At 39.5% G+C, this 26402-nt stretch overlaps 3 protein-coding genes across 4 annotated transcripts in view; all 3 read right to left on the bottom strand.

The window, feature by feature from the left end:
- Nucleotides 1-10343, bottom strand: part of acot7 (acyl-CoA thioesterase 7) — a 69624-nt gene extending 59281 nt beyond the window's left edge. The window contains exons 1-3 of one of the 2 annotated variants that reach the window (XM_023270864.3): nt 10054-10343; nt 2816-2933; nt 1542-1698 (exon numbers count right to left, since the gene is read on the bottom strand). In XM_023270864.3, coding sequence (XP_023126632.1) covers nt 1542-1698; nt 2816-2933; nt 10054-10088 — 310 coding nt within the window. In that variant the 5' untranslated portion in view covers nt 10089-10343. Of the gene's footprint in view, nt 1-1541; nt 1699-2815; nt 2934-5691; nt 5848-10053 lie in introns of those variants that run through there. The other variant, XM_023270863.3, reaches the window with a different exon arrangement.
- A 551-nt stretch (nt 10344-10894) lies between these two features.
- On the bottom strand, nt 10895-13667 carry LOC111568974 (transcription factor HES-2-like). The gene is made up of 4 exons (XM_023270881.3): nt 12243-13667; nt 12042-12137; nt 11838-11925; nt 10895-11728 (listed from the first exon to the last, which is right to left on the bottom strand). Exons 1-4 carry the CDS (start codon nt 12330-12332, stop codon nt 11397-11399), a joined length of 606 nt encoding a protein of 201 aa, XP_023126649.1. The 5' UTR covers nt 12333-13667; the 3' UTR covers nt 10895-11396.
- A 7640-nt stretch (nt 13668-21307) lies between these two features.
- hes2.1 (hes family bHLH transcription factor 2, tandem duplicate 1) lies at nt 21308-24244 on the bottom strand. Its single transcript, XM_023270882.3, has 3 exons — nt 22973-24244; nt 22683-22866; nt 21308-22581 (listed from the first exon to the last, which is right to left on the bottom strand). Exons 1-3 carry the CDS (start codon nt 23060-23062, stop codon nt 22259-22261), a joined length of 597 nt encoding a protein of 198 aa, XP_023126650.1. The 5' UTR covers nt 23063-24244; the 3' UTR covers nt 21308-22258.
- Between the last annotated feature and the right edge of the window lie 2158 nt (nt 24245-26402).

Here is a 26402-nt window from a genome sequence, read left to right on the forward strand (position 1 = left end):
CTCCCTGTTTTTTTGGATACCTGAGTACTTGAATGCTTGTCATTCTTTGTGTCCTTGTTTTGCAGTGATGCGGGTGAGAATGAGGCTAAAGGTGAACGAGGCTGCACAGGTGAGGCAACAGGTTCAAACCAAGTCATCCATGAAACAAGAATCCATCATGACTGTTCAACATATCATCCTGTTATCAGAGGTGGAACAGCATCATGGACCTGTGTTTACCTGTATGTTACCCTGATGTGAAGTCACATCATGGGCCAGAGTCTAAGACTTGACCCAGTTCAAATGTTAAAGATGTTCAAAAAAATCGCCAAAAGAAGTCAGCATTCAGAGGCAGCAGGATTTACTGTTGACAAAAATACAGGAGTAGTTCTTAGCAGTGATTAACACCCCAAGAAAAACTAAAGATTCTGAGCTGTGCGTCATCTTTATGCTGAGAGTTGGTCGTTTTTCCACACCTATAGGGTGTACAATAGGAGAGACAGATTTGACATCATTCTACTTTTCTAAATCTATGGATCAGATCATGACGTCAGGTTATCATATTTCACCCTAGATCTCTCCCTACAGAGGACATCAGGTTATCATTAGCTCATGTTTTACAGAGAACATGTTCAGACTTTTGCATCAGTCTCCTGTCCACTTATTTGGTTATCATTTTGTAACAGATTCCAAGCATCTTATACCTTTATGTATTGTTATGTTTCTATTATGTTTTGAGCCTCCACACATCATTTTCTATAAAGCATGTATCTTCATACCACAGTTACAGGTTATACTTTGTGATCTTCCAGCTGTGTGTGTGTGTGTGCGTGTGTGTGTGTGTGTGTGTGTGTGTGTGTGTGTGTGTGTGTGTGTGTGTGTGTGTGTGTGTGTGTGTGTGTGTGTGTATCCTCCACAGAGACACACTATACCATCAAACATCAGTCATTACTAGAATATTTATCATTATGTATTTTATACATACGTTTTAATTCTAGTCTTCAGTTTAATAGCATTTTAGCACATTGTGCCCAAAAAATATTACACTACAACCTTTGGAAACAACGGCAGAATTCTAGTCTCTCGCATTGAACTACATTTTAATTCATCATTCATAAAGATATTATTAATGGACTATTTGTTCCGCTTCCCTCGGGCAAACGGTACAGGAGCATAAAAACTCTGACCTCCACACTAAAAAACAGTTTCTACCCCAGGGCTGTCCATCCATTTCCCCCCCACATACACAATAGACACACTATGTGCAATTAAGAACTGAGTCTTGCACTGGACTGAACTTTACACTCATCCTACTGCTCATGTGCACTAACTCTGTTTACATATTTAGATCTTTTCAGTGTTTTTTTTTTTTTTTAACTTTATTTGTATATAGTGTGCCTTTTTCTATTTTTTATCTATTGTTGTGAGTCACCAATTGTAATTTTGCTGTGTGGAAACACAATGACAATAAAGATTCTTGATTCTTGAAACTGCTCACAGAAAACCTGGACTTTACTACACCGCATGTGTGTGTTTGACAGGTAAATGTCAGCGTGAGTCACCTGTGAGGATGTTCTCAGCCACGACCTTGACCTGGACCTCCATCGAGTGCTTGGAGGTGTAGGAGATCTCAGCGGTGACGCTGGCGACTTCACCAACGAACATGGGGGCCAAGAAGTCCGTCTTCTCCACCCGAACCAGCGCTGCCAAACAGCGTTCCTGTAGAAGAAGAACAGCAAACTTAAAACTGATGCAAAAACTGCATACATTCACAACACTAAGGTGTGACTTAGTATTTAGGTTGCCATTAAATAAACAGCGTTTATGACAATTTTCCTCTAGATGCTCATCAGCTGATTCACTATGGTGAATCACTGGATAAAAATCTCACCGACACAGATTCGTAAGGCAGAGGTTCACTGTAGTGTGTAGCAGCAGTGACACATAGTGCTCAGGAAGGGTTTGTCTTAATGTCTTATCTGAACTGTGAAATTCAGGTGAGAATGTGGCAGCAGGTGAGACGACAACTGAACGATGAGGAAATCAAAAATGGGCTAAAGTTCACCAGGTGAAAAGTTAAATCAAGACAGATGGTGAGGGAGAAAACAAATCTGGGTGAGGCAACATCAACTAAATATTTCAGCCACGTAAGAGATTTCAAAAATGTTCAAGTAAACAACGTGAACTGAGGAACTCCATCATGGTCGACATATTTTTAAGACAAATTGAATAAATGAATCACGTTTTCAATGTCTTGATATGATAATTTTAGAATAAATGGTTAATATAAGGTTTATTAATGTGTTTCAGTTTATATCTACTCTACAGGGAACTTTTACTATTTCAGTAATCTTCTCGTGTGACAGAAATTCAGAGAGTGTTCAGATGAACGGCAGCCGGCGTTTACACAGAGCAGGTAGGAGACAAGCATGGAAACAAAATGAAAACGTAAATATAACAAAAACATAAAGGGTAGTCACCTTTTGTTTTTCCAGGAAACATTTTGAACATGTCAAGTCAAGGGTTTGTCAGCTTCTCTAAAATAAATACAGAGGCTCAACTTTCTTCCTTTTTTAAATGAATGACAGTGTTGTAGCTTTGTCACGCTGCACAAAACACATTTCTCAGTTCTCTGTACTTCTAGAAAAATGAGCCCACAATGAGTAAAAATGTGACCGGAGCAAATAAACACCCAGAGACTGCTTGGGGTTTAGAAGGTTGGTAATGGATGAATGTGCATTTTGCTTATTTTGCTGTTGAAAATTCAACAAGATCTCCTGTGCTTGTCTTTTGCCAGCGGTGCAGTAAAACGGTGAATGTTTTTGTTGTTTCTCACCCCGTTCTGTTGGTTGCAGTGCCGCGTGCCAACGATGCATCCAGCTTCCTCGATCATCTTGAAGATGTTGCCACCGTGGACGTTTCCGGCAATGTTGGCGTCGTCTGGTCGCATGAGCCTACAGGAGAGAGAAAATACGTCAGCGTGGCAGTGGATCTGAATGTGAAGCTTCCTGTATTACTACCTCATGTTGTTTCTATTATAAATATCTACACTACCGTTCAAAAGTTTGTGGGTAAACTCATGTTCTCCATGAAAACTCCCACTTCTATCCATGTGCTAACATAACTGCACAAGGGTTTTCTAATCATCAATGAGCCTTTCAACACCATTAGCTAACACAATGTAGCATTAGAACACAGGAGTGATGGTTGCTGGAAATGTTCCTCTGTACCCCTATGGAGATATTCCATTAAAAATCAGCTGTTTCCAGCTACAATAGTCATTTACCACATTAACAATGTCTACACTGGATTTATCATTCATTTCATGTTATCTTCATTGGAAAAAAAATGATTTTCTTTCAAAAATAACAACATTTGTAAGTGACAGATAAATACTATCAGTCAATAAAGTTGAAAACCATGATGACTGTAAACAATAAAATCTGATCTGACCTTTTATTCATTTATTTTTTAGCAACAAAAGCTCGCTGAGGTAATGACAAGAATGCAGCCTTCCTCTGGTAACAATTTGTACATTTACATCGATTTCTGAAAAAGCCAAAAACCTGAACCAAACTAGAGCTGTAGGGGGCAGACGGTGTGTTAATTAGCTCAATGACAGATCAACAAAATGTGCACATGGTTGCATGTTTTCAATTTATTGCACATTTATTGCATATACAAGGCTCATTTCAATCCCCTGACATATTCAGATTTGTACTTCCTTCAAACAGGTTTTAAAGTATTTCTCAGCAGAAATCTTATCTGTGAAAACAAAAAACCCAAAGAAAAGAATCTGAAATGTTTGTTGATGTTTGTTGTTGTTAGGAGAACTATTTGCTAACATAACTGTTGTGATGTTCTTCTAGATAGTTGCTCAAGAACAAATGTCATGGTCTGTGCACAAAACAAGGTGCATATCTGAGTGTCCACATGATATACGGTCTATAGTCCACATGCAGCATCATTATCTACAGACCGTGTCCTTATCACTGTGCATCAGAAGGGAGTTCAGTTCTTCAGTGTTTGGGTTAAACTCGTCCTACCAGTTACAATCTTCCATCTTGTTAGATGCTTAGAGGACACAAAGACTCAAGCGTCAACCACAAAAATCTGCACTGAAGTCTGGCTAATCTGAGGGTGAACATTCACAGTTAAGAGTGTCGAATAAAAAGCAAGAAAGCCACATTTTGAGAGCATTAGTAACCTAGTATTGTTCTCAGGAAGGTTGTTTTCCATAGACCTGTTCATTACTCATGTTTACCACTAAAAAAAATCCCCATCTAAAGATTACAGCTGATGTCATTGTGAAACAATGAATGTTCCTTTTTAAATGTGGAGGATTTCTTCTAGAACTTCCTCTAAATGTGTGGTGGTTCGTATGATTCAACTCCAAACAAGCAGTAAGAACAGAACAACAGCAGTAAAATAAACACTTATGTTAAGAAAAAACAGCTCAAAAATTACACTACAATCCATAACAGCACAACACCACCACCAACAGGCAAAAAAGCATCTCTAAAAGGCTAAAATTAGTATTTTAGTGTATGAATTTAGTATTAGAGGATTTTTTAGGATGAACAACTGTTGTGTGTGTTGAGGAAAGAGAAATGAGGAGTCAGACAGCATCCTCTGAATCCTGCATCTCTGTCTATGTGTGTGAATGGATGTAAATCACAGTTTTAGATGTTCAAGGTTCTGAGCCTCGAGCCTAAAATCGATGCTTAATGTTAGAATTAGTTCTAGGTGAGAGTTAAGCGAAGGGTTAGTTGTGAGTTAGAGTCTAGTGATGCCTTATGACAGGGGAGTCAAACTAATTTTAGTCCAGGTTCCACATTCAGCCCAGTTTGATCTCCAGTGGACCAGTAAAACCACAGCAGAATAACCTATAAATAACCACAACTCCTAATGGCTCCTTTGTTTTAGTGCAAAAATTAGTTCTGAAAATTTAAAGAATTATCTTTTTTACAAAACATCATGAACAACCTGGAATTTCTGAAGAAAAATAAGTTAAATTTCAACAACATTATACCTCAGTTTATGTTTTCCACATTAAAACTTCCAGATCACAGAGTGTCTACAAAGGAACACAACATTTAGTCATCTGGAACTGAACCAGAGAGGACTTTACTTTATGATCAACACCACAAAAGTCAGACAAAAAAAGACAAAATACAACAAAAACAGGACAAAATATTACAAAAATGAGACAAAAAAATTAGACAAACGACACAAAACGAAACAAAAAACAGACAAAAAATTAGATTCACAAAACAACGAATAAAGCGAAACATAAAATGACTAAAATAAGACAAAAAACACAAGCGAGACAAAACGGAAACACAAAACGACAAAAAGTGAGAAACAAAATGACAGAAAGATGAGACAAGCGACAAAAGTCAGACAAAAAAACAACAAAAACAAGACAAAATATTACAAAAACGAGACACAAAGCAACAAAAGAACAATGAACAATCTAGTATTTTACTTTATGATCCAAACAACTTGTCATGGTCTAGAAATGATTTTAAATTTATAGTTTTACTAATTTACAATCTGCAGTTAATGTCTTCTCTGGAATTTTTACAGTGAGGGCCGGATTGGACCCTCTGGAGGACCGCTTTTGGCCCGCGGACCGCATGTTGGACACCCCTATTTTATGTCAACAAGGGTCTGCAGAAAGATAGAAGAGGTCCAAACGTGTGCATATACCTGCTGAGTTGATATGTGCCCTGCTTATCCACTTCATCCGCTATCCTGCTCCTCCGAGGCATAAAGCAACGCATCTTTACCCACTGCTGACACACAACTTTACTCACCAACACAACCCCCTGCTGTATGGTCTGTACGTTCATAACGTCTAAAATCTCGGGCCTCTTATATTGTTGATGTTACCGGTGACTCCGCCTTACGTGTCATGACTGGACAAACTAGATCGCAGCACACCCACGGATACACCAGACAGACACACACCGAGGTTTGTGTGTTACAGCTGAGGAGGACACATCTCAGACAGTGACATATTTGCCAGGTGACGCATGAGAAGCACCACTTAAGGGTTAAATAATGTTCTTAAGGAGGAATGTTGACTGCGTTTCAATAACTGTCAGCCATAACTGCTTCCTCCTCTGTGGGAAATGCATTTCTTGAACAGCAAACTAACAAGTCACTGGTTCCAGTGGCACAAAAGAACTGAACTAAAAGAAAACTAGCTTTACAAGCCGTAAGAATTTCAGTGAACTGCTACGTAACAGCAAACAAATGAATAGTTGTCTAGCTCACTGGAAAAAATGCCCCTCTCAAAACAAGAAAAAAAAACTTATTTCAAGGAACTTTTACCTTGAAATAAGTGTAAAAATCTGCCAATAGTGGAAGTGAAAAATGGCTTAGTAAGATTTCTAGAAATAAGATATGATATTTAGAATCTTGAGATCTCAAAATTAGCTGGGAAAACTTATTTTAAGTTATATTTTACCAGGATTGTCAAGCTTAGGTGTCTTAAAATAAACCAGATATTCTTAAAAAAAATAAAAAAATAAAAAAAAATTTAAAAAGTAGTTTTTCAGTCAAAAATAGATTTTCGCTTTCATGTAACCTCCTAATTTAACATGTGTTAACCCTCTGGCTGTTTTCATTTATGGGCACCAAAAATATTGTTTCCTTGTCTGAAAAAAATCCAAAAAATCAGCACAAAAATTCCCCAAATTTCTGAAAATTTGCAAAACCTTCAGGAAGAAAATTCCAATAATTCCTTCTAGGTTCTATTTTTTAAAAAATCCTCCAAATTTGGGAAGAAAATTCTTGTCAATATTTTCAAAATATGAGTAAAATCTTCCAAAAAATCCCTAAAAATATTTAAAATGATTCCATATATATGAGTAAAACTTCTAATATTTTCTTTAAGAACATTCACAAAAAAATTAACCAAAATCCAGCGAAATTCACTGGATTTTGGCTGATTTTTTTGTGAATGTTCTTAAGAAACATTTTTAACATATCTTTTCCAGCAAAAAATGTACAAAGATTTCTCAGAAATGTTGAAAATGTGGACATCAGAAGTTTCACTGTGAAAATAGATTTTTTTCCACTTTTTCAAACTTTAAAACGGGTCAATTTTGACCTGCAGGACGACACGAGGGTTAAGGCAGCTTAATTCTCAATAAAATTTCTCTCATTTATGTATTTTTCTATTTCTCTTGTCAGGCAAATGGGACTAGAATGAAACACGAGGGTGACCCCAAACACAAGTGACCCCAAACTTTTAAACATTTCCAGCTGTCTATACAAAGTTGTAGCATCCACACATTACACCCGTTTTCTACATTAACTCTGATTTCTTGTTAGAATTAGTGCCATCTGAAACAGCTACACTATTTCAATACAGCTTACAACTAGATGAAAAGGTATTGTAATCAAAATCTTCTTGCTGCCCGTTGGAACAAACAATAAACTTTTACCTGGACTGACAAAACGAGTGACGAAAACGGCCGATTAGCTTCACAAAATCATATCTTGGTACCATTTTTCTCCCAAGGATCGACAGCAAGAACACAGCAAAGCTCTGGTAGATGTGGAGGAGAATGAGCTTCATAAACAATGATTAGACTGTGTTTAAGCCAGACGATGTTTCATTACCAGGAGAATCAGGCATTCGTCAAACACACTCACATCTCATTTCACAAATGCAGAACTGAATGTTTGCACGGCAGGAGAAACACCAGGAAGCTTATCTCACCTCTAAGAGACCGTTTAAAATGCAGGAACATTTCCTAAAAACTAAAATAATATGTACATATATTTACTTGTTAAGCATTTCATTGTTTTTCTGTTCAATCAACCAAACATATTTTAATAAAGTAGTGCAGAAAAGAGTTACAGCCACAAACCTTTTAATAATAAGAATAAAGTTACATTCAAAGCCAGATGTTTGAAAATGGACTCTAAAACTACTGATTTTTCAGGGCTCAGATGTGGTAAATTGTGCTTATTTCCAGTAGGCCTGTTCTGCTTCCCAGAATTTTAAAAAACACATCTAAAAATCCCTGAAAAGAAGATAAGAAATCACAAGACGGGCAGTTAATTCAGTTACATTAGGAGAAAAACATGCAGCAAAGAAGGTGGTTTGAAGCAATGTTAGGGTTTTTGTTTAGTGGTTTTAATGCTGTTGCTTGTCAGAGTGTATCTTACAGTGACATAATGTTTAAACATGCAGCCAAGAGAAACAGCGTCTGATGGAGAAGAGAAGAGGAAAGTTTGGGGAAGCTTTCATAAACTACTTTACGTAGGTGTGTAATTAACGTTTTGCTGAAGAAACTACAGGGATCCAGGAAGTGAAATACCAGCAATAAGCTCAGCAAAGAAAAGTTTTAACTTGTCAGATGTAACTCACTGATGTAGAGTGCAATCTATTTAAAAAAATAAAAAATAAAAAAACAATGCATGTGTAAATCCCCTGGTTAAAATGGCTTCTTGTTGCACACCTTATATTTTTAGGGTCATAATTGTTGTTCTGTAGTGTTTTTCTTCTTCATTTCTGCATATAATTACTGTATCCGGGGAGTGGAGTTAAACACAGGATTAAGAGATGTCATGTCTCAACCTCTAAAGTAGCCTCAGCAAAGCAGCTATAGACAAACTAAAAGCTCAGTCAGAGGTGATGCAGCAGCCACTGAAATAGCCTTTAATAGAACAAATCAACTGACTAATATTTACATACAGTCACTACTAAGAGATTTAATTGTTGAGATTGTTTGAGGTGAAGGTAAAGGTCACTGTGGGAATTCTTTCCTGGCTCAGATAAGGAAGGTTCAGGGAAGTAGGTGAAACCAGCATCTTATAAAAAATGATCCCAGAACACAGAGAACCTCCAAACTTCCAGTCCAGAGACACAGTCTGTGATAAGACTTCATGTGGACCTGAAGCCTCCATCTGTGGAAACTTAATGCACTTTACACTGTTGTTACTTTGCTGCTCGTATTTGAACATCTTGAACAAGTGAATCTAAAACAAGAAAAGTACTGAGAGAGCAGCACTCCACCAAGACTGATCACTAGATAGATAGATAGATAGATAGATAGATAGATAGATAGATAGATAGATAGATAGATAGATAGATAGATAGATAGATAGATAGATAGATAGATAGATAGATAGATAGATAGATAGATAGATAGATAGATAGATAGATAGAGTTTTTAATGGTCTGTTACATAAGACATGTCAATTCTATTGTACTCTTTCTATTCTATTGTTTTTTGTTTTAGTATATATCTAAATAATCAAAATCTGTGAACTTACACTAAAAGAACTGTTTAAAAAATGTATTTTTTAGAGTGTATGGTTGTATTTTTCAAAACACAGTGTTAAGTTCTGACACGTTGCTATGACAACACTAAAACTTCCATTAAAGGTCGTTTACACCTGAATATCCAGGTATGTTTATGAAGCAGCTCAGTGGAGACAGAGACCCGTGACTCCACCTACAGGCGAGAACAGGTACTACAACCCCACGTGTTTCTGGGAAATGCAGTCCACTCATTGAAAGGGGAATTTAATAGGTACCAGTCACTGCTGCGTTATGAGGAACAGGCGGCTGTTTGTTTTCGGTGTCGTTCTTCTCGTTATTCTCTTTTGGGAAATAAATAAAAGACGAATCACGCGTGATGTAACCAGTCAAGAGTCACTATATGCTTAAATCAGCCACGAGTGACCGCTATAATTAAACTTTTATTAAAGTTTCCTTCAAATGGAGGCGGATGTAAGGCGTCCTTGGCCGGTCGGATGTGTCCTACCGGCGCTGAGGTCATCACACACCGGCGGGCTGAACCTCTGACCGGAAACACGACAAGCACAAAAATACCGTCGTGTTTGTTATAAAGCAGCTGAGAATAAACCCAGCCGACCACCACGGACTGAGTGTTCGGTGATGAGAGCAGCAGCAGTGGCGGATTATCTGGGTTATCTTCATCCAGAGCCGCTCTCACGCAGAGACGCCGGTAACCGCGGCGTTCCCGTCATTTAGCCCCGTTCAGCTGCCCGGACATGTGTTCTAATGTGTCGTTTAATGCGTCCTACCTGCATAACTGAGGGGAGGATGCTGCTTCGCACATGGTCGTGGTGATGGTGAAGCTCTCGGGATCCTGTGTGATGTAAAGGGAAATCCTCCTGCTGCTCGGATCACTCCGGTTTTCACAAATGACTCATTAGAGGAAGAATATTCAGAGGCGTCACTGGAATTGCGAAAGTGTTCCACAAAGAACTGCTCTAAATCCTACATGAAACATATCATAAAGCCAAACAGGAGCCATGGAGCTGAGGCTGCATGCAGTGGCTTAAAGAGGAAGGCTCAACCAGACATGATCAAACAGAAATTAGTCAGTTCCTGCAGCAGCCAGAAGAGGGCAACAGAGACCGCGTCTATCCAAACAGACCAAACCATGTTCCATGACGCATGCTGCTGTGCGCTTTTCGCCTCCACACGCATCCCAGTCACACCGCTTTTATTGTGCTCAGATGTCTGGTGCATGATTACAGGCCTTTAATTAAACAACAAGCTATTTCCTTATTAAAAAATACTACATTATGTTTGCTGCACCAGGTTTAAGTTCCGTTTTAGTTTTTACGCACCGCTTCTTACTGGGAGTTTTCTTTCATTCTACAGCTTAATTCATTAGACACTTTTATCCATGTGAGAGTAGACTCTTTTAGTATTTGCATAGCTTTTTGTGAATTTGTTGAACTGGTTCTTCTTTGAATACAAACCACACAGATATCATCCTTGTGCGTGAACAGTTCCCTCTAAACCTCGTGTCTCTTTTCCATAGGGCTCCATCAAACAAGCGTTTATGGCTGAAAGTTGGCGCCAATATTCTTACAAATCACCATAAAATGTGAACAAAGGGCACAACACGAGATGTAACCACGACAACGCAGTTTTATTTGTGTATAAAACATATATACAATATTTGCTGTAAATAGCAAAAATAACACACATCCCAACAGAGATACTTCCTGAGACATTTGATGTCTACGACGTTTATCTGCACAGACTCAGGACTCTGATGTCTATTGTGCAAATTCATACAAACGATGACCCCTTGGGTCTTACAGGGCTGTTTTAATGGCCCTTAATCACTTAGCCCACGGAGAGGACTAAATATATTAACCGTATACATACATGCAGATTTAAAAAAATACGAAAGTCTAAACTTGCCATCTTTTACAGGACAAAAGACTCGTGCGCAAAACCGGAGTATATAATACTCGATGCGTAATCAGGACGAAATCCGGGTTTTCATCGACGAAAACAACTCAGTAAATCACTGTTCATATTTACAAGTGATGCTATCTCAATATGTTTTCTACATATCAAACATTACAGTCTTTTCGCGGCTCTTGTAAGCAGCAGCCACTGAAGTCTACCAGGGTCTCCACATCGCGGCGCTAACGGGCTGCGGGCCTGACTGCGCTCTGCTGGGAGCCACTGCGCCTCCTCCGCAGCGGGACTGGAGCTCCGGTCTGGAGCTGAAGCTGGATTTCAGGCTCAGGAGTCTCTGATGGATCTGAGGGAAAGTCCTGGAGCTCTGAGCGCAGCAGTTCAGGCAGGTTGGGGTGACTGTGGCAGACATGGACTGCTGCACGAAGTCGTTGACCCGCTGGCACGCGTCCTGGTCCAGGCTGGTTTTAGGAAGCAGGGAGGAGACGCGCTGGAGGCAGGCTTTGTAGCCTTCTCTGTAGCTCTCTGCGGAATCTGAAAGAATCAATGGAAAGTTAGTTTTGCTGTTCAAAAAACATAAAAGTCTAGTGTTTATCCATTTAATAGTAGAAAAAAATGATTCAGAAGCAGAACTAGAACTCACTTTTGGTGTTAACGGGTGGAATGTCACCGAGGAACCTCACAGTCATCTCCAGGATGTCTGCTTTCTCAAGCTTGGAGTAGCGAGTTTTCTGGAGAAAATAAATAAAAGCACATGTTAATCCAATGGGCATAAATGCTGTTTTTACTAGTAGATTACATCTGCAACGTGCATATATCTTAAAAAAAACATATTTAAATGACTTACATCTCTGCCTGTGAGGGGAAGGATGAGGTTTTTCAAGTGGTTCAGGCTGTCGTTGATACGAGCGCGCCTTCTTTTCTCCATCAGCGGTTTCATAGTCTGTAAAAAGAACACGGAGCAGTTAGTATGCATTCATTGCATTATACAGAGGAAATCAGTGAAGATGCTCAAAATAATAAAGCAGAATTCAGTCACTTGGCTTACCTTTCTGAGCTCAAGAGCCTCCTTCCTTTTGGCAACAGTCATTCGTGGAGAAAAAGACTGGAGAGCTTCACAGGTCATGTTTGGAGACATTTTCAGTGTCGTCTTTGTGTCAGAGAAGTGTTCAAAACCGAAATCAGTGAAAATGTGTCTCTAACGGCCGAGAGCGGCGGTATTTATCCAGATCCTTGGCGTCTGTTTCCGTGCGTCACGGGTACGCCCCCAAGCCGAAACAAAACGATTTGGACTGTCTCCGAGTTCGATCAAAACAACACAAAAGCATCACATTTAGCAAGATAACCATCTGTCTTCTACTTTAATCCAAGCCTAGCTGCAGGGCGTGTCTGCGTTATGATCCATACACAAAATTAAACAAAATATGCGTCAAAAAGCTGAAGAAATGCGTGCGTAAAGAAGCTTAAAGTTTGGATGCACCGAATGCTCATTCACCAAATATCAATTCTGCAAACTCTTAAGTTTACCTCATATTATAACACATACTTTTATACATTGGACTTGTTATTTTATATAGTTGATTGAGTCATTCGTGGTTTTGTTTGTAAAATATTGCATTGGCTACTTGGTGCGTAATTACGCAATGCTTAGACGTGACTGGAAACAAAATGTGGGCAATATGGTGTTGGTTTATTTCTTAATTTAACTATGAAATATAACAAACTGCGTTTTAAACATAATAGTTTATTCATAAAAACAAATAATCAGTATGAACTGGTTATTGTTGAGATTTGTTTGGCTGCCAAATTTACTGCTGTGGTTCTCCAGTCGTTATATTGTAATTTATTGTCTGTAATTTATTGTCTGTAATTTGTCCCAGTCTTATATGCTTTATATAATGCTGCGTATTTTAAAATAAATACACACTTGGAACAGCAGGATGCAATACACGCACTGCTGGCATAGGGGTCAGGCTTGCGTGTGTGGAACAGTGTCCACATAGATGCAGACTCCAATCACACACCCAAGCCACGCTACTTTCAAATAACATCTGCTGTTAGATTTTGACAACAATAGTTTTGCATATGACGTTTTTATGCAGTTTCTGCCCGGGGGGAGTCTGTACCTGTAGGGTGGATCTCACTCCTGCCACCGCCTCACGCATGGAGGTGGGGGCTGAAAACAGAGGGTGGGTGGTGTGGGTGGATGCTCTGCAAATCACAATAGCGGCCACCAAACATAAAGTGATCCTTTTTTAACTCATTAAGCGTTTTGAATCTAATTTCACTCGGAGATGGACTTGATATTTTCCTGTTTACTCACCAAGCATCGCGCACTGCAGGAGTGAGTGAAACAAACCTGCGTGAAACAAACAGTGAAGAGATTTTCAGGTTTTGAATAAAAACTGCAGAAACATGACAACCCATCAAATGCCACTGCACTCAGGGGAACCACGCGCGCAGCACGCGCCACGGGGACCAGATGGCTGCCTGTTACAGAGCTGCCCACCCCACCCACCCTCACCCTCCGTGTCCGCCCCCCCCCCCCCCCCCCCCCACACACACACACACACACACACACACTCTCTCTCTCTCTCTCCTCCTGAGTATCCCACCGTGGATCCGTCCAGCTCGCATCCATGCGCGCTCCCTCCCACACACACATACACACACACACACACACACACACACACACACACACACACACACACACACACACACACACACACACACACACACACACACAGCTGCATATGCTCGTGCTTTTTTAAAAATAAACTTTACACGCAGGACACATGATCTCCACGCAGGTTTGGCGTGGGTGTCCCATCTGCATGCTTCTAATGCTGTTAGTGTCCAACCGAAACGAACCATTGCGACCCCCCTGTTTTACTGCAATTGTCTCCTTCAGCTTGACTCCTGGCGTCCAAGCTTTCATGAAATGTTTGTTTATTAAAACTACATGGTAGTGATGAAACATTATGCTCAGCCTGATGATAGAGGTGGAAGATGTTTGTCTGTATTGCATGAATCTAAACAAGGAACACTTCTACTTATCGTTTATAATGGAAAAAGGCACAACTTGGGGCATTGAGGCAGAAAACAGCAGATAATAATCACTTCTACACAGATTTGCAAACACAAGTGTAACAATAAGATGCCTTGTAAGTCTTTTAAGTAATATTTTTGTCCTCAAAATGATTTCCAGCCTCATACAATTCGTACACTTTGGTTTATTCCCTTTCTATGGCACAATACAATCAAATCTGGACTTCTGGGACCATTGATGCACATGTATGTGTCTTCAGAATGCTCCTGCAACTTGAAATGTGAGTAAATGTGCAAACAAATAAACGCTAAAGAGTCCAAATGTGGATGTCAGCATCATGTGGACCTGATCTTCTGGTCCATCCATGAAGCCAAACGCTGGCCTGAAATTGAGAGGCACACTTGCTGCACGCGCCCCTCACCGCCCCGCTGGGATGGGGGGGGGGGGGGGGGGGTTCTTCTCGGTTCTGCGCTTACGGTTAGAGTCCTCTTTTGTCTTTTCAAGCAAATTCGGCGTCGGCAACCCATCTGTGCAGGCCGGATAACAGCGAGCTTTGTCTGGAAATGTAGTGACACTTCATGGGAATTAGTGAGAGGTTTGGGGTGGGGGAGAAATGCTGACTTTTGCTGCAGCGTGATGTGAGCTGAGAGTCTCCAAACAAGGAAATCAGCTCGTCCAGCTGCTATTTTACGCACATTTGATCGCCACACATGTCCGCCAACACGTCCACAATGATTTACAGTCACCAAAAGTAAGAGAGAATGTGTTGATAAAGTGTTTAGCCCTCATTCTACTCAATGCGCAGTGAGAACAATGCTGTGCACGATGTGAGCACAATCTATCAGTTTGTGCTGCTTTTGTGGAACATCTCAGAGAAACTGAAATTCTTTTGTAGTTTACCAAGATTTAACCTTTTCTATTTGATACACATAAACCAGTGGCACATAAATTGGCATTTTGTAGTTATTCTTATGATTTAGATTAATAAAAAACAGCTCAGTCACATGGAAAAAGTCATTATCATACCTTCCATAAATCCATAAAGCTAAAATCTACATTCAGTGGTTCCTCATTAGGTGTCTATGATCTGCTTTTTTAAAAAAAATTCTGACATCTAAGGTCTGGTTCTCCTTGGTATTGAAGTGATTTATGCCATTGTGCTGATGTTTAAAGAGCTCATTAAGGTCTTCAGAAAAAGGTTGTGTTTGCCAATGAGTCTGGATTTTAAAAGATTGGATTTTCAATGTAATAAAAAAAAAAACCACCTAAAAGCTGCATAGATTTCAAGCAGGACTGGCTGCTTCAGAGCAGATCTTGTTATGCGAAACACAATCTCCAAGAAAACCAACATTTCCTCCTCGGATCGGCGGTTAACTCTTGCAGCTGTTGGTTTCAAAGTGCTGCTTCAAAAGGTAGAAAGAGATCTGACCTGTGCTGGAGGTGAGCCAGGAAAAAAAAAAGCCTTTGTCAGTGAACATAAAGAGGACGAGCAGGAGGACGCCTCTGGGTATCTGGACGTACAAATAAAAGGTTTTTGGCTGCACAACACAAGACGTCACTTCTGCTGCCTTCTGAGGCCAACAGGGTACATGCTTATCCAGAGAAGATCTGTTCATACTTTGGTGGAGTGTTTATAACTGGAAAGAGTATTTTCCTTTTAGACTTGTCCAAATATGTCACAACAGGCAACAGTTTTAAAAAGATGTGCTGGTTCTTTCTCGTAACTGTAGTATATTTTAATGGGACTGTGCATTTTCAGATGAATGTTCTTTGCAATAATCTCTCGGATTTGATTTTTCTGGAGGATTTTCAAGCCATTTCTATTTATGATGATAAAGATCCTGTCAATAGAAATGAATTTGAATTCATTCACTTTCTGTTGCCTGAATGAAACATAATCATTTCTAATAATAATAAAAAGAAAAGCATCACTGAAACGCATCAGAAACATAGAAAACTGAAAAAGTTTGCATGTGCATAAAGCCTTGCTTGAGAGGAGTTCTAATTAAACTGTTGCAAACTAACAGCCTTAATGTGTCTGTTTGAAAGCAGAGCCTCAAATTTACAATCTTTTAAATAAGGTATATTTTAAATTATGATCTATGTTGTCTCCAGTGCTTCATTTAATCAACAAAGCAAGATGAACTTCATCAATTCAAACTGAAACCTAAAAATGCAAAATGATGTGTTTCATAAGATCAGAGATTGAGAATTTTATTTATTTATTTTTATTTTGTTGTTTGTTGACAAAAACAAACCTGGTCCTTTGGATGTTTGTCTTTCCACTGCCTATGATCAGTATTTTCCCTATAGGAAGCTTTCATGTTTTATTTGTCTACAACGCTGGATGAAAGTGTCTTCCCTGCAATCCTTTGATGTCAAAGTGAGAACTGATCTTGTTAAAGGATCAAATTTGACAAAATACAAAATATATCTTTTTAGTATTAAGTCTCTAAATGAGTTAAATGTAGATCACCTGTGTGTGGTCAGGGGGCTTTAGCTGGGTGTGTATCTGACAGACCTAACCACTGGTGAGTTGTTATCCAGGCAACACGTGGTGTAGACAAAGAAAACAACCCAAATGCCACATGAAGATGTTTTTCAGTCAGACAATGAGCCCAATAAAGCTCCAGCTGTAGAGTTCAGGTCTCAATCTGAGAATCTGTGCCTGGGCTTAAAAGACTTTGTTCACTCATGATTCCAATGCAACCTGACAGAGAAGAAAAATGGTGAAAACACAGTGTCTACCCAGATTCCCGCTTGGAATTGCTACCAAAGATACATCTGATGAAAATAATACTTGGTTGCAAGACTTGCAGACGACTATCTTGTTTTTGACTTAATATAGATCATTTGTTGAGATCTACGTCTACTTTGACATTGAAGGTTTTTTTTTTCTGTTCTCTACATACATTGTGAATCATAAAGGTCTGGTCAAGTTCAGCAGCAGTACTCTGATTGGTTATGACATGCAAACCATGACTGAATAGTATTAAGAGGCAAAAACTATGCCAATAAAATACTCCTCTCACCATTACAGTTGTATCAACAGAATGGACTGCTGACAAAAAGTACAATAAATGGATTCTTGACATTAACAATAAAATCTTAACTGATCATCTGCAAGACTCAGAACAAATACAAATTTACCACACTGGACTACATGATGTCCCACGCCTCCAAAGCCTCCCAACCCCCAACCCGAGCCATCCTACATCTGTTCTACTAGACTGCTTCTCTCCCATCTCTCAGTGTATTGGCTGATGCTGTGTCCTGTACTCGTTGTCACATTATTGGACTATTTTACCACTTTATATGTTTACCAGTCTTTCTCACCAGGCTGGGCTCCTGAATCCTTTAAAGTGGTCTCAGTTCAACCTCTTCTCAACAAATTGCTCCTTGATTCTTTTACAGCTAAGAAAAATTAGTCTGCAAGCAAATTCTGCAACTGGTTGAAGAAAAAGACACGCTTGATAAATTAGACCCAACAAAAACACATCACTGAGAAAGCTCTCCTCAGATTTACAAATTACATACTTATGCAGTTAGGCTGTGGTGAAAATAGCATCTAAATTCTTTTAGATTTGTCTGCGACCTTTGACAAGATCAATCACAATATTCTACTCAATCAGTTAGAAAAATGGTTTGAGATGCCTGATGTAGCACTGAAGGACTTTTTGTTTTATTTATCTAACTAGAAATTATTTGCTTCAACTGATGGTAAAGTATCCACCTGCTCTTTTATGACTTACAGGGTTCTACAGAGATCAGTTCTTGGACCCATTTTATTTCCATCTATCTATGCTCCCCTATGGGGTTAAGCATTTTATCATAGCTATACTGATGATACACAACTCTACTCATCCGTACGACCACTCAAATTTAACCTCTCTGCACAATTATCTGGCCAAGATTAGTAACTAGATGTCTCATAACTTCAATTAACCAGAGTGAAATTAAAGTTATGGTTTTGGCCCCAGATCATGTCCCAACTAACATCCTCCAAATCCTTGGTTCATTATCTATAAACATGAAATCTCCACATCGATTTTAACTACCATTTGAAATGTGCTAAAAACATGTCAAGACAGCTGTTGAAGAAGTGTAATCTAAGTCACAAATCATGGGCCAGAGTCTAAGACTTGACCACGTTCAAATGTTAAAGATGTTCAAAAAAATCACCAAAAGAAGTCAGCATTCAGAGGCAGCAGGATTTACTGTCGACAAAAATCCAGGAGGAGTTCTTAGCAGTGATTAACCCCTAAGAAAAACCCAAAGATTCTGAGCTGTGCTTCGTCTTTTATGCTGTGAGAGTTGGTCATTTTCTTTCCACACATTTTTTTCCTACAGGGCGTATGATAGGAGTGACAGTTCTGACATCATTCTACTTTTCTAAATCTATGGATCAGATCATGACGTCAGGTTATCATATTTCACCCTAGATCTCTCCCTACAGAGGACATCAGGTTATCATTAGCTCATGTTTTACAGAGAACATGTCCAGACATGTTCAAACTTTGTCCTGTCATTTTGAGACAGATTTCATGCATCTTAAACCTTTATGTATTGTTATGTTTATGATACACCTCTTTTAAAAGTTATGTTGCTTTAAGTTTACACCGTTATGTTTTGAGCACTCCACATATCATTTTCTGAAAGCATGTATCTTCACACCAATGTTACAGGTTATACTTTGTGATCTTCCAGCTGTGTGTGTGTGTATCCTCCACAGATACACACCATGCCATCAAACATCAGTCATTACTAGAATATTCATCATTATGTATTTTATACATATGTTTTAACTCTAGTCCTCAGTCTAATAGCATTTACCTTAACTATATCATCTTTTACTTGTAACACATTGTACCCAAAAAATAATACAGTACAGTATTCAGACCTGTTTCTGACCTGAGAAACATTGTATTGGATCTTCTGTTTTCCTACCAGCAGCTGGAAATGGGTAGTCATGGTTTTATGTCCTCCTAATTAGAGGTTTGCTCTTCAGTTCCTGCTGAAGTCAGGATGCTGTTATCCAATCACAGTTAGTCCAAAGCTCTGCAAGAAGGTTTGATCTTACTGTCATCTCACCTCAATTCTGATGTTGCAATACTGGCTTCCAAATAAATTCAGAATCCAATTTTCGATTGTTGTCCTGGTCTATAGAGCCTTACAGAATCCTGCCACAGAGTATTCCAGTGAACTACCAACACCTTCTATCCCTTTAGGTCCTCTAAATGCTAGTGGTACATCACTGAGGGGACTGTGGTTCCTCATAGGAGTCCAGTCAGTAAACTCACTTGGATATTTTAGTCACAGTTGAAGAAGAATCTTTTTCATGATTTTGAGGTTGAGGTATTAAGTTCTGATCTGCACTGCTTCTGTTTTTGGTTTTACTGTGTGACGCCTCTTGCTGTAATGTTGGTCTGCACTTTTGTTTTTTATTTATTTTCTCTTCTGTAAAGCACTTTGCCACCTAGGTTTTGAAAAGTAAAATTTTAACTACTTTTACTCATATATCTCCAGTGAGTCTGTTCCCACTACAGCCTCAGATTTTCCTTCAGGAGTGGAACCTCTCATGGTCTGCTGCTGTAGACCATCTGCCTCGAGGCTTGACATGTGGATTCAGAGACGCTTTTTCTTTTTGTCACAGCACTTCAGCAGCGTGGTTATTTGAGGTACCGTAACCTTTCTGTCAGCTCCAGCAAGTCGATCGATTTCCCCGTGACTGCTGTCATCAATACAGCGTTTCACTCTGCAGGAGTTCTGTTTACTGGATGCTTTATGTGATTAAATTCTAGAGAGCGACGCAGTGGAAAAACCCAAGAGATCTGCAATTTCTGAAACAATCAAACCAGCTAATCTGAAGAACAGGTGAAGCTCCTGACAAGTTTCTGCAAGATTTCATACGTTGTACTGCTGCCACCAAGAAACATTAAACACAGAAACGACAAAGAAAGACAACATTTTTCATACTCAAGTTTTATATTTTCCTCTACTATTCAGAAAAACCCTTCAACAACTCAACAATTCTCTCCACAACTTCAACATCTATTATTTGTGAGCTGTCTTCCAAATGACATATGTTGCATTTGTAGCTACATATTCAGAAATGTAAGACAAACAATAACTAATCAGGAATCAGAGTTTGTTTTTTGCATTCAAAACAATGACGTTGGACCATTCTTGAAATGGACCACAGATTTTAAGAGAATTCCGTCTCTCAGCTGCTGCATTACCACAATACCATAATATCAAAGCTCTCAAACAACTCTAACAATAAAGTCAAGGATCTGTTTCAAGTGAAGTCTGAGACTCATTCTAGAACAAGTTCACCTCCTGTCAGAGCAAACAAAAAATGGTAACTTTGTTCCCAACACATTTGCCATCTTGTACCTTTCCTAAATCACCAAAAAAAAAACTACAACAAAACATACAGTAAAAACAACCTCAATATCTTCCTATCTGATCAACTTAAATGTAAAATATAAATGAACATATTACATGTCAGATGTGAGTCTTTAAAAAGAATTCTATCAGTCAGTTATCAATATCTTCTCATTGTTTCATTAAATTCTCACTTTCTGTCCTTCATCCTTCCAATATAAGCCATCATTATGGTACAATGTAAGAGCGTAGACATTGTTCTATAAAGAAGAATTTCTTGTAATTAATATAAGCTCATTTATTTTAACATTTACAGACTTTATGTTTTCCACTTCTGAGCATGCCCATAACTAGATGTATTGTCGATACCTACAAACTGCAGTATGTGCCATGGGTTGCTTTAGTCTCTATAATGTTTTATAATCTATACCAAAGTCCTACAAAATGTAAAAACAATGCAAAAAATAATATCTTAAAAAGTCAACTATTATAACTGGTCATTAGAACTCAGTTTAATTAAATTAAATGTTTTCATAAAGAGTTCTAAGTTATTTTGCTGTAAAATTAAGACATTTCTTCTTGTTAGACTGTTGGTGAAAACATGCACAAATGTATTATAAGGTTATAGTCAGTAAAGCAAAACAACTGGAAGGATTTTTTAAAAAGAAAAGAAACAAAAAAAGGAAAGCGTTTATGCAATAAAAGCTGCAGAGGGCTGTACAATCATATATAAAGGATGAGGAATAAACACCAGAAATTAACATATTCATTTTCAGTATTGTTCTGTTAAGGTGGTAAATTTCAGACAGAAAGCAAAATAACCTAACTTTATTGTAATAGTTCTTATTATATTAGAGTAATAGTTGGGTTGATATGTGAGGATTTGCTGTCATTACTGTTTTTGGAGTTCTGCCAAACCTTCCTTTGTAACTCCCAGCTGCAGTAATCTCAGTGTTTCCTGTCACACAACTTCTTCCCACAAATTTGGCGGCAACCAGAGAGGCGCCTCACATCAGCAACAATAGAGCAGCTGCTCAGCAGCATCAATAGCCCTGGATGACCTGTGGCTTCATGCGTTTGCGCGCCTTTTTCACTCCTTTCACCTCCCTGAGAATCCCCTCCTTCCAGTCTGACATCCTTCAGGAAACCAAAGATCAGAACAACACAACCATCTTTTTCAAACGTGCATTTATTGAAAATCTTTTGTCAATGACAAAACAACAAAAAGTCACAAAACCATGTTTTTCCAAATAAGAGAATTAATAGAATCCTATAGAACACATAGTGTTTACAGACTATTCTGTTGCACAGACCAAAATACTTTTAAGTCCATCGTGCAAACCTCAAACCAAATAACCCTTGGGGTTTTACAAAAGTGTTATCTACAACCCATATCTCTGAAACCCCAAAGAGGATTGCATTTTTAAAAAGCTCATAGACTTCAGTTTCTTTGAGATCTGTGCTTTCTGGCATTAAACGCAAAATGAGTCAAATGCTGAATTAAATAAATATAAAGCAACTCCAACAAGTCTTCTTCTTAAATACTTAGACTAACATTATTTAGATAAAAAAAATAGCAATAAAAACATCTCTAAATAAATAAGAGGTGAGATAAATGTCCTTCTAGTCTACCAGGGTCTCCACATGGCAGCGCTGCCAGCCTGCGGGCCTGACTGCGCTCTGCTGGGAGCCACTGCGCTGCGGGACTGGAGCTCCGGTCTGGAGCTGAAGCTGGATTTCAGGCTCAGGAGTCTCTGCTGGATCTGAGGGAAAGTCCTGGAGCTCTGAGCGCAGCAGTTCAGGCAGGTTGGGGTGACTGTGGCAGACATGGACTGCTGCACGAAGTCGTTGACCCGCTGGCACGCGTCCTGGTCCAGGCTGGTTTTAGGAAGCAGGGAGGAGACGCGCTGGAGGCAGGCTTTGTAGCCTTCTCTGTAGCTGTCTGCGGAGTCTGGAAGCAGAAAAGATCTCATTAGTGGCTGGAATTTCATAGGAAGGATGTGTGAAAATGAGGAGATTCTGTGCCCATGATGTTGCAGACATGATGCTCACCTTTGACTGGAGAGGAGGGAAGGTCTCTGAGGAAGCGGACAGTCATTTCCAGAATATCAGCTTTCTCAAGTTTGGAGTAACGTGCGTTGTCTTTGCCAACAAGTGGCAGAATGAGGCTCTTCAGATGATTGAGACTGTCATTGATACGAGCACGTCTTCTTTTTTCCAACAAGGGTTTCAGAGTCTGGAAGAAATGATAAGAAAACGTTACTCAGCTGCACATTCAGTGAAATGAAATCAGAAAACTTGTTCAGGAAAACATAGAGCGATGCAGTTTCTCTTTTCCTTACCTTTCTCAGTTCGTTTGCTTGCTTTCTCTGGGCCACGGTGGACCTGGCAGGGAGAGGCTGGCTGGCCTCGGTGGTGATGCTGGGACTCATGTCGTTTTGCTGCGTGTTGTTGTGCTTACTGAGGGGAGAAACTTGCTCTTGGAGCGACTGAGCTGAAATGTGCCGGAGAGCTGGAGAGCCTCGTATTTATGTGGCTCCGGGGCGTCAGAGGGGAGGGAACACAAGCCATTGTGACCCGGGGGAGGGGGGTGATGCCTTTGGGAAATGAGAGGTCCTGTCTGGACCATCTGCTCCCTCTGGGCCCCTGCGTCTGTACGCTGGTATGCGGAGTTTCGTGATAGTATTGCGTTTTATTGCGTTTAAAAATTAAAGCTTCAACGTTCATCCGAGATCTAGTTACGCACAGACTTAAACCAGTGGTGTTTCCTTAACACGGAGCACAAGCAGATAATATCTTCGATGTTGCAGTTTAATACAGTGAATATTGCGCCATTTTCCACACAGATTTGTATGTATATCGGTAATAAATGTAATAATTGACTGTAGAAGAAACATGTTTATGATTCTGTGTATTTTTGTATTGAAAATTACGCACATTTATGCGCAAATCAGTTAAAACTCTCCTTTACAGACACCTGAAAGTTGCTCTGCTATAAATAAACAATTCCAAATTTAAAGATGGAAATTAAACACACACATATAAGCACAAACTCAGTGCATTTACTTATGCTCATGGATTCGATAGTGTCTACATCAGCCAGCGAAACACAAAGCCAGATGAGTGAATCTGAGGTGACGAGCTTAATCTATTCCTAAAATTAATAAAGCAGATACCCAAGCCACGCCATGTATGGATTAACATCTGCTTCTGGACCTCAGTCAGCTGCTTGTTTCCAATATCAACAACAAGGCGTTTACCTGCAGCTCTGGGGGAGGAGACTGGAGAGAACAGGCAGAGAGATGCGAGCGTCTGCGGGGTGCAGAACCAATTTCTAAGCAATACGGACGGCGGTTCAAATGCTGAATGGAAAACACGTTGAAGGTTCAGACCGACGTGATTCAATAGAAGTTTGGAACTCTTTTCGCGCACAACTTTAATATTCTGCAAACGCAACACTGAATATAGACCTAACTAAACTTTAACCAAAAAGCTTTTACTTCCACATTTCTAAATAGTTTCAGTTCGTCTCTGCTGCTGGTTATTCCACTGAACAGATCTGTGCGCTGCCAGTGGGATTCACGCGTTCAGCACGCGCCACGACCGCGCAACAGATGGGAAACCTGCCCCTCCTCCCCTCCATCTCCCCTCCCCCTCCCCCCATCTCCCCTGTCTGCTGCTCCCATCAGCATCTCGGCTCCTACTCCCGTCCTCACCAGCGCTGCTCTTCAGCTACGGTTTTGTGTGCGGTTTTTGGAGAGGGGGAGGCTTGGATCAGAGCGCAAGGACACAATGGCGCAACTGTTCCAAGCCCATGTTAGTAACAAACAAAGAAGCAATAACACTGCACAAGTTCATCTAAGGAATCAAAAAGCCTTTAAAATCTAGTTTGTGTTAAAACTGTGTTGCTTTGTGCTAAATATCAACAAACACACTGAAGATTTTGTGCCAAATATCTGCTTTTTAACCAAACTTGGAGCTATTTACGACCAAAACATATTGAAATATCAGTTCAACTGCAGCTGACTTGGGGCCTTTTGAAACCAGACATAAGCCACACATCATTTTTAGTAAAGGTAACGCTGCTCCTCGATCACAAGCTGCCTCCGCTGAGGGACTGGAACTCGCTTCTTTTTCATTGTCAAGCATTTCAAATGCACGGTTTTGCACGCGCCCTGCCCCATGGGGCCCCAAATAACTGCCATCAAGTCCAGTCTGGGAACTGGCCCTTCGAGATAAAACAAAAAAAGTCCGAGAGGCTTCAGTTGGGATCCTTTTTGTCCTGGTTTCAGCGTGGGTATCCATCTGTGCGCGCACATCCTTTGTTACAGCACGGACAGAGAAGTGGAATCACTCAGGAGGTTTACAGCAACTTTATAGGAAATGCATGTTGTAAGACTCTTTGTTTTCCTTCCGTGCTGAATTAAACGTTTTTCGAAGTCAGATTTCGATTTTAATCAAGACAAAACTATTAAAATGGTTCATTACATACATTAATATTATTACTGAAGGCATTAATAATTACTAGGGGGATCAGTTTTACGCAAGAGTGTATTCTGGATAAAATGGTCAAAAGGCATGTATATGTATGCATTCCCAGAAAGATTCTAAATTCTTAATCATTAAGTTTGAGTATAAAATCTGATGAGTTAGAGTGTGATTGTATGAACGGCATGAGACTGACACGAGCCAAAGCCTTCAGCCAGATGGAGCCGAAGCGCGGCTTCACTGAGGCGTGAAACCAAACGCGTCCTCGGACTCTGCTGCTGAAGGTGATCGTCTCCATCGCACATACGTGGAAGCTTCCAGACTTCTAGTTTTTTTCCAGCCTTCAAATCGTGACGATACCTCAAAGGATGTCTGGCATCCCAAGCCAAAATCTACGCCACAACAAGACAACAAGACACCGAGGGGCTTCTGCTGGTGTCTGAACAGCGATAAGACAAACACGCAAAGTTTTACACTTTTCAACACGTAGACTGAAAGAAAGCCACTTAAAGGTGTAAACAATGCCTTAAACGTGACTTTATTACATTAAAGAAACGTTAAACAGGGTTAAAATGATTAGAAATTGGTCACATTTTTATTTATTTTTCATTCCAATAAAGCATGAAAATGAGGAGTTATTCTACAGAGTGCGTTTCCACTGTTGCACCTGGAGCAAGTTTTACATCTTAAAACAATCAAATAAAGAATGTTTACTTATTTAAACAAATCTATATTGCCCTGAGCCTTACTGTTCACCCATTTACTTAAATGAGCATGAAGTGCAGTAAAGGCTGTTGTGGGTCAATATCTAAACCTTTGTGGTTCTGTGAGTGTCTAAAGAGAAGTTTTTATAATGCTGCAAGATACATATAGTAGAATATGATTATTACCATTTGTCAGAGTTCATAATGTTTATATTTTTGTTTGTTTTTTACCAAAATATGAACAGTAACTTCTTAAAAAAATTGCAAATCTTTGAGTGAAATATTCTGTAGAAATGCAAAGACAGAATCACGAGGCTTTATCTGTCAGAGCTCAAAAACTGTTCATTTATGATTCTGCAGATAATCTACTGATGTGTCTTATATGGCAGGTCACACATTCAGCAGAAAAATAAACCGTTTGTTCTACAAAAATTAGTTATAAAGGTTTAAAGTCATAAAGACTAGAAGACAGGACGATCCAGCACCATCTACTCTAGAAACAAGACCATAGCACTAGGAGACTTCATGCAAGTCTCCTAATCAGTGGTTCAGTGAAATAACTGACATCCTCCACCTTGAG

Source organism: Amphiprion ocellaris, chromosome 8, assembly GCF_022539595.1.
Source record: "Amphiprion ocellaris isolate individual 3 ecotype Okinawa chromosome 8, ASM2253959v1, whole genome shotgun sequence".
In the NCBI taxonomy this organism is placed as follows: Eukaryota; Metazoa; Chordata; class Actinopteri; family Pomacentridae; genus Amphiprion; species Amphiprion ocellaris.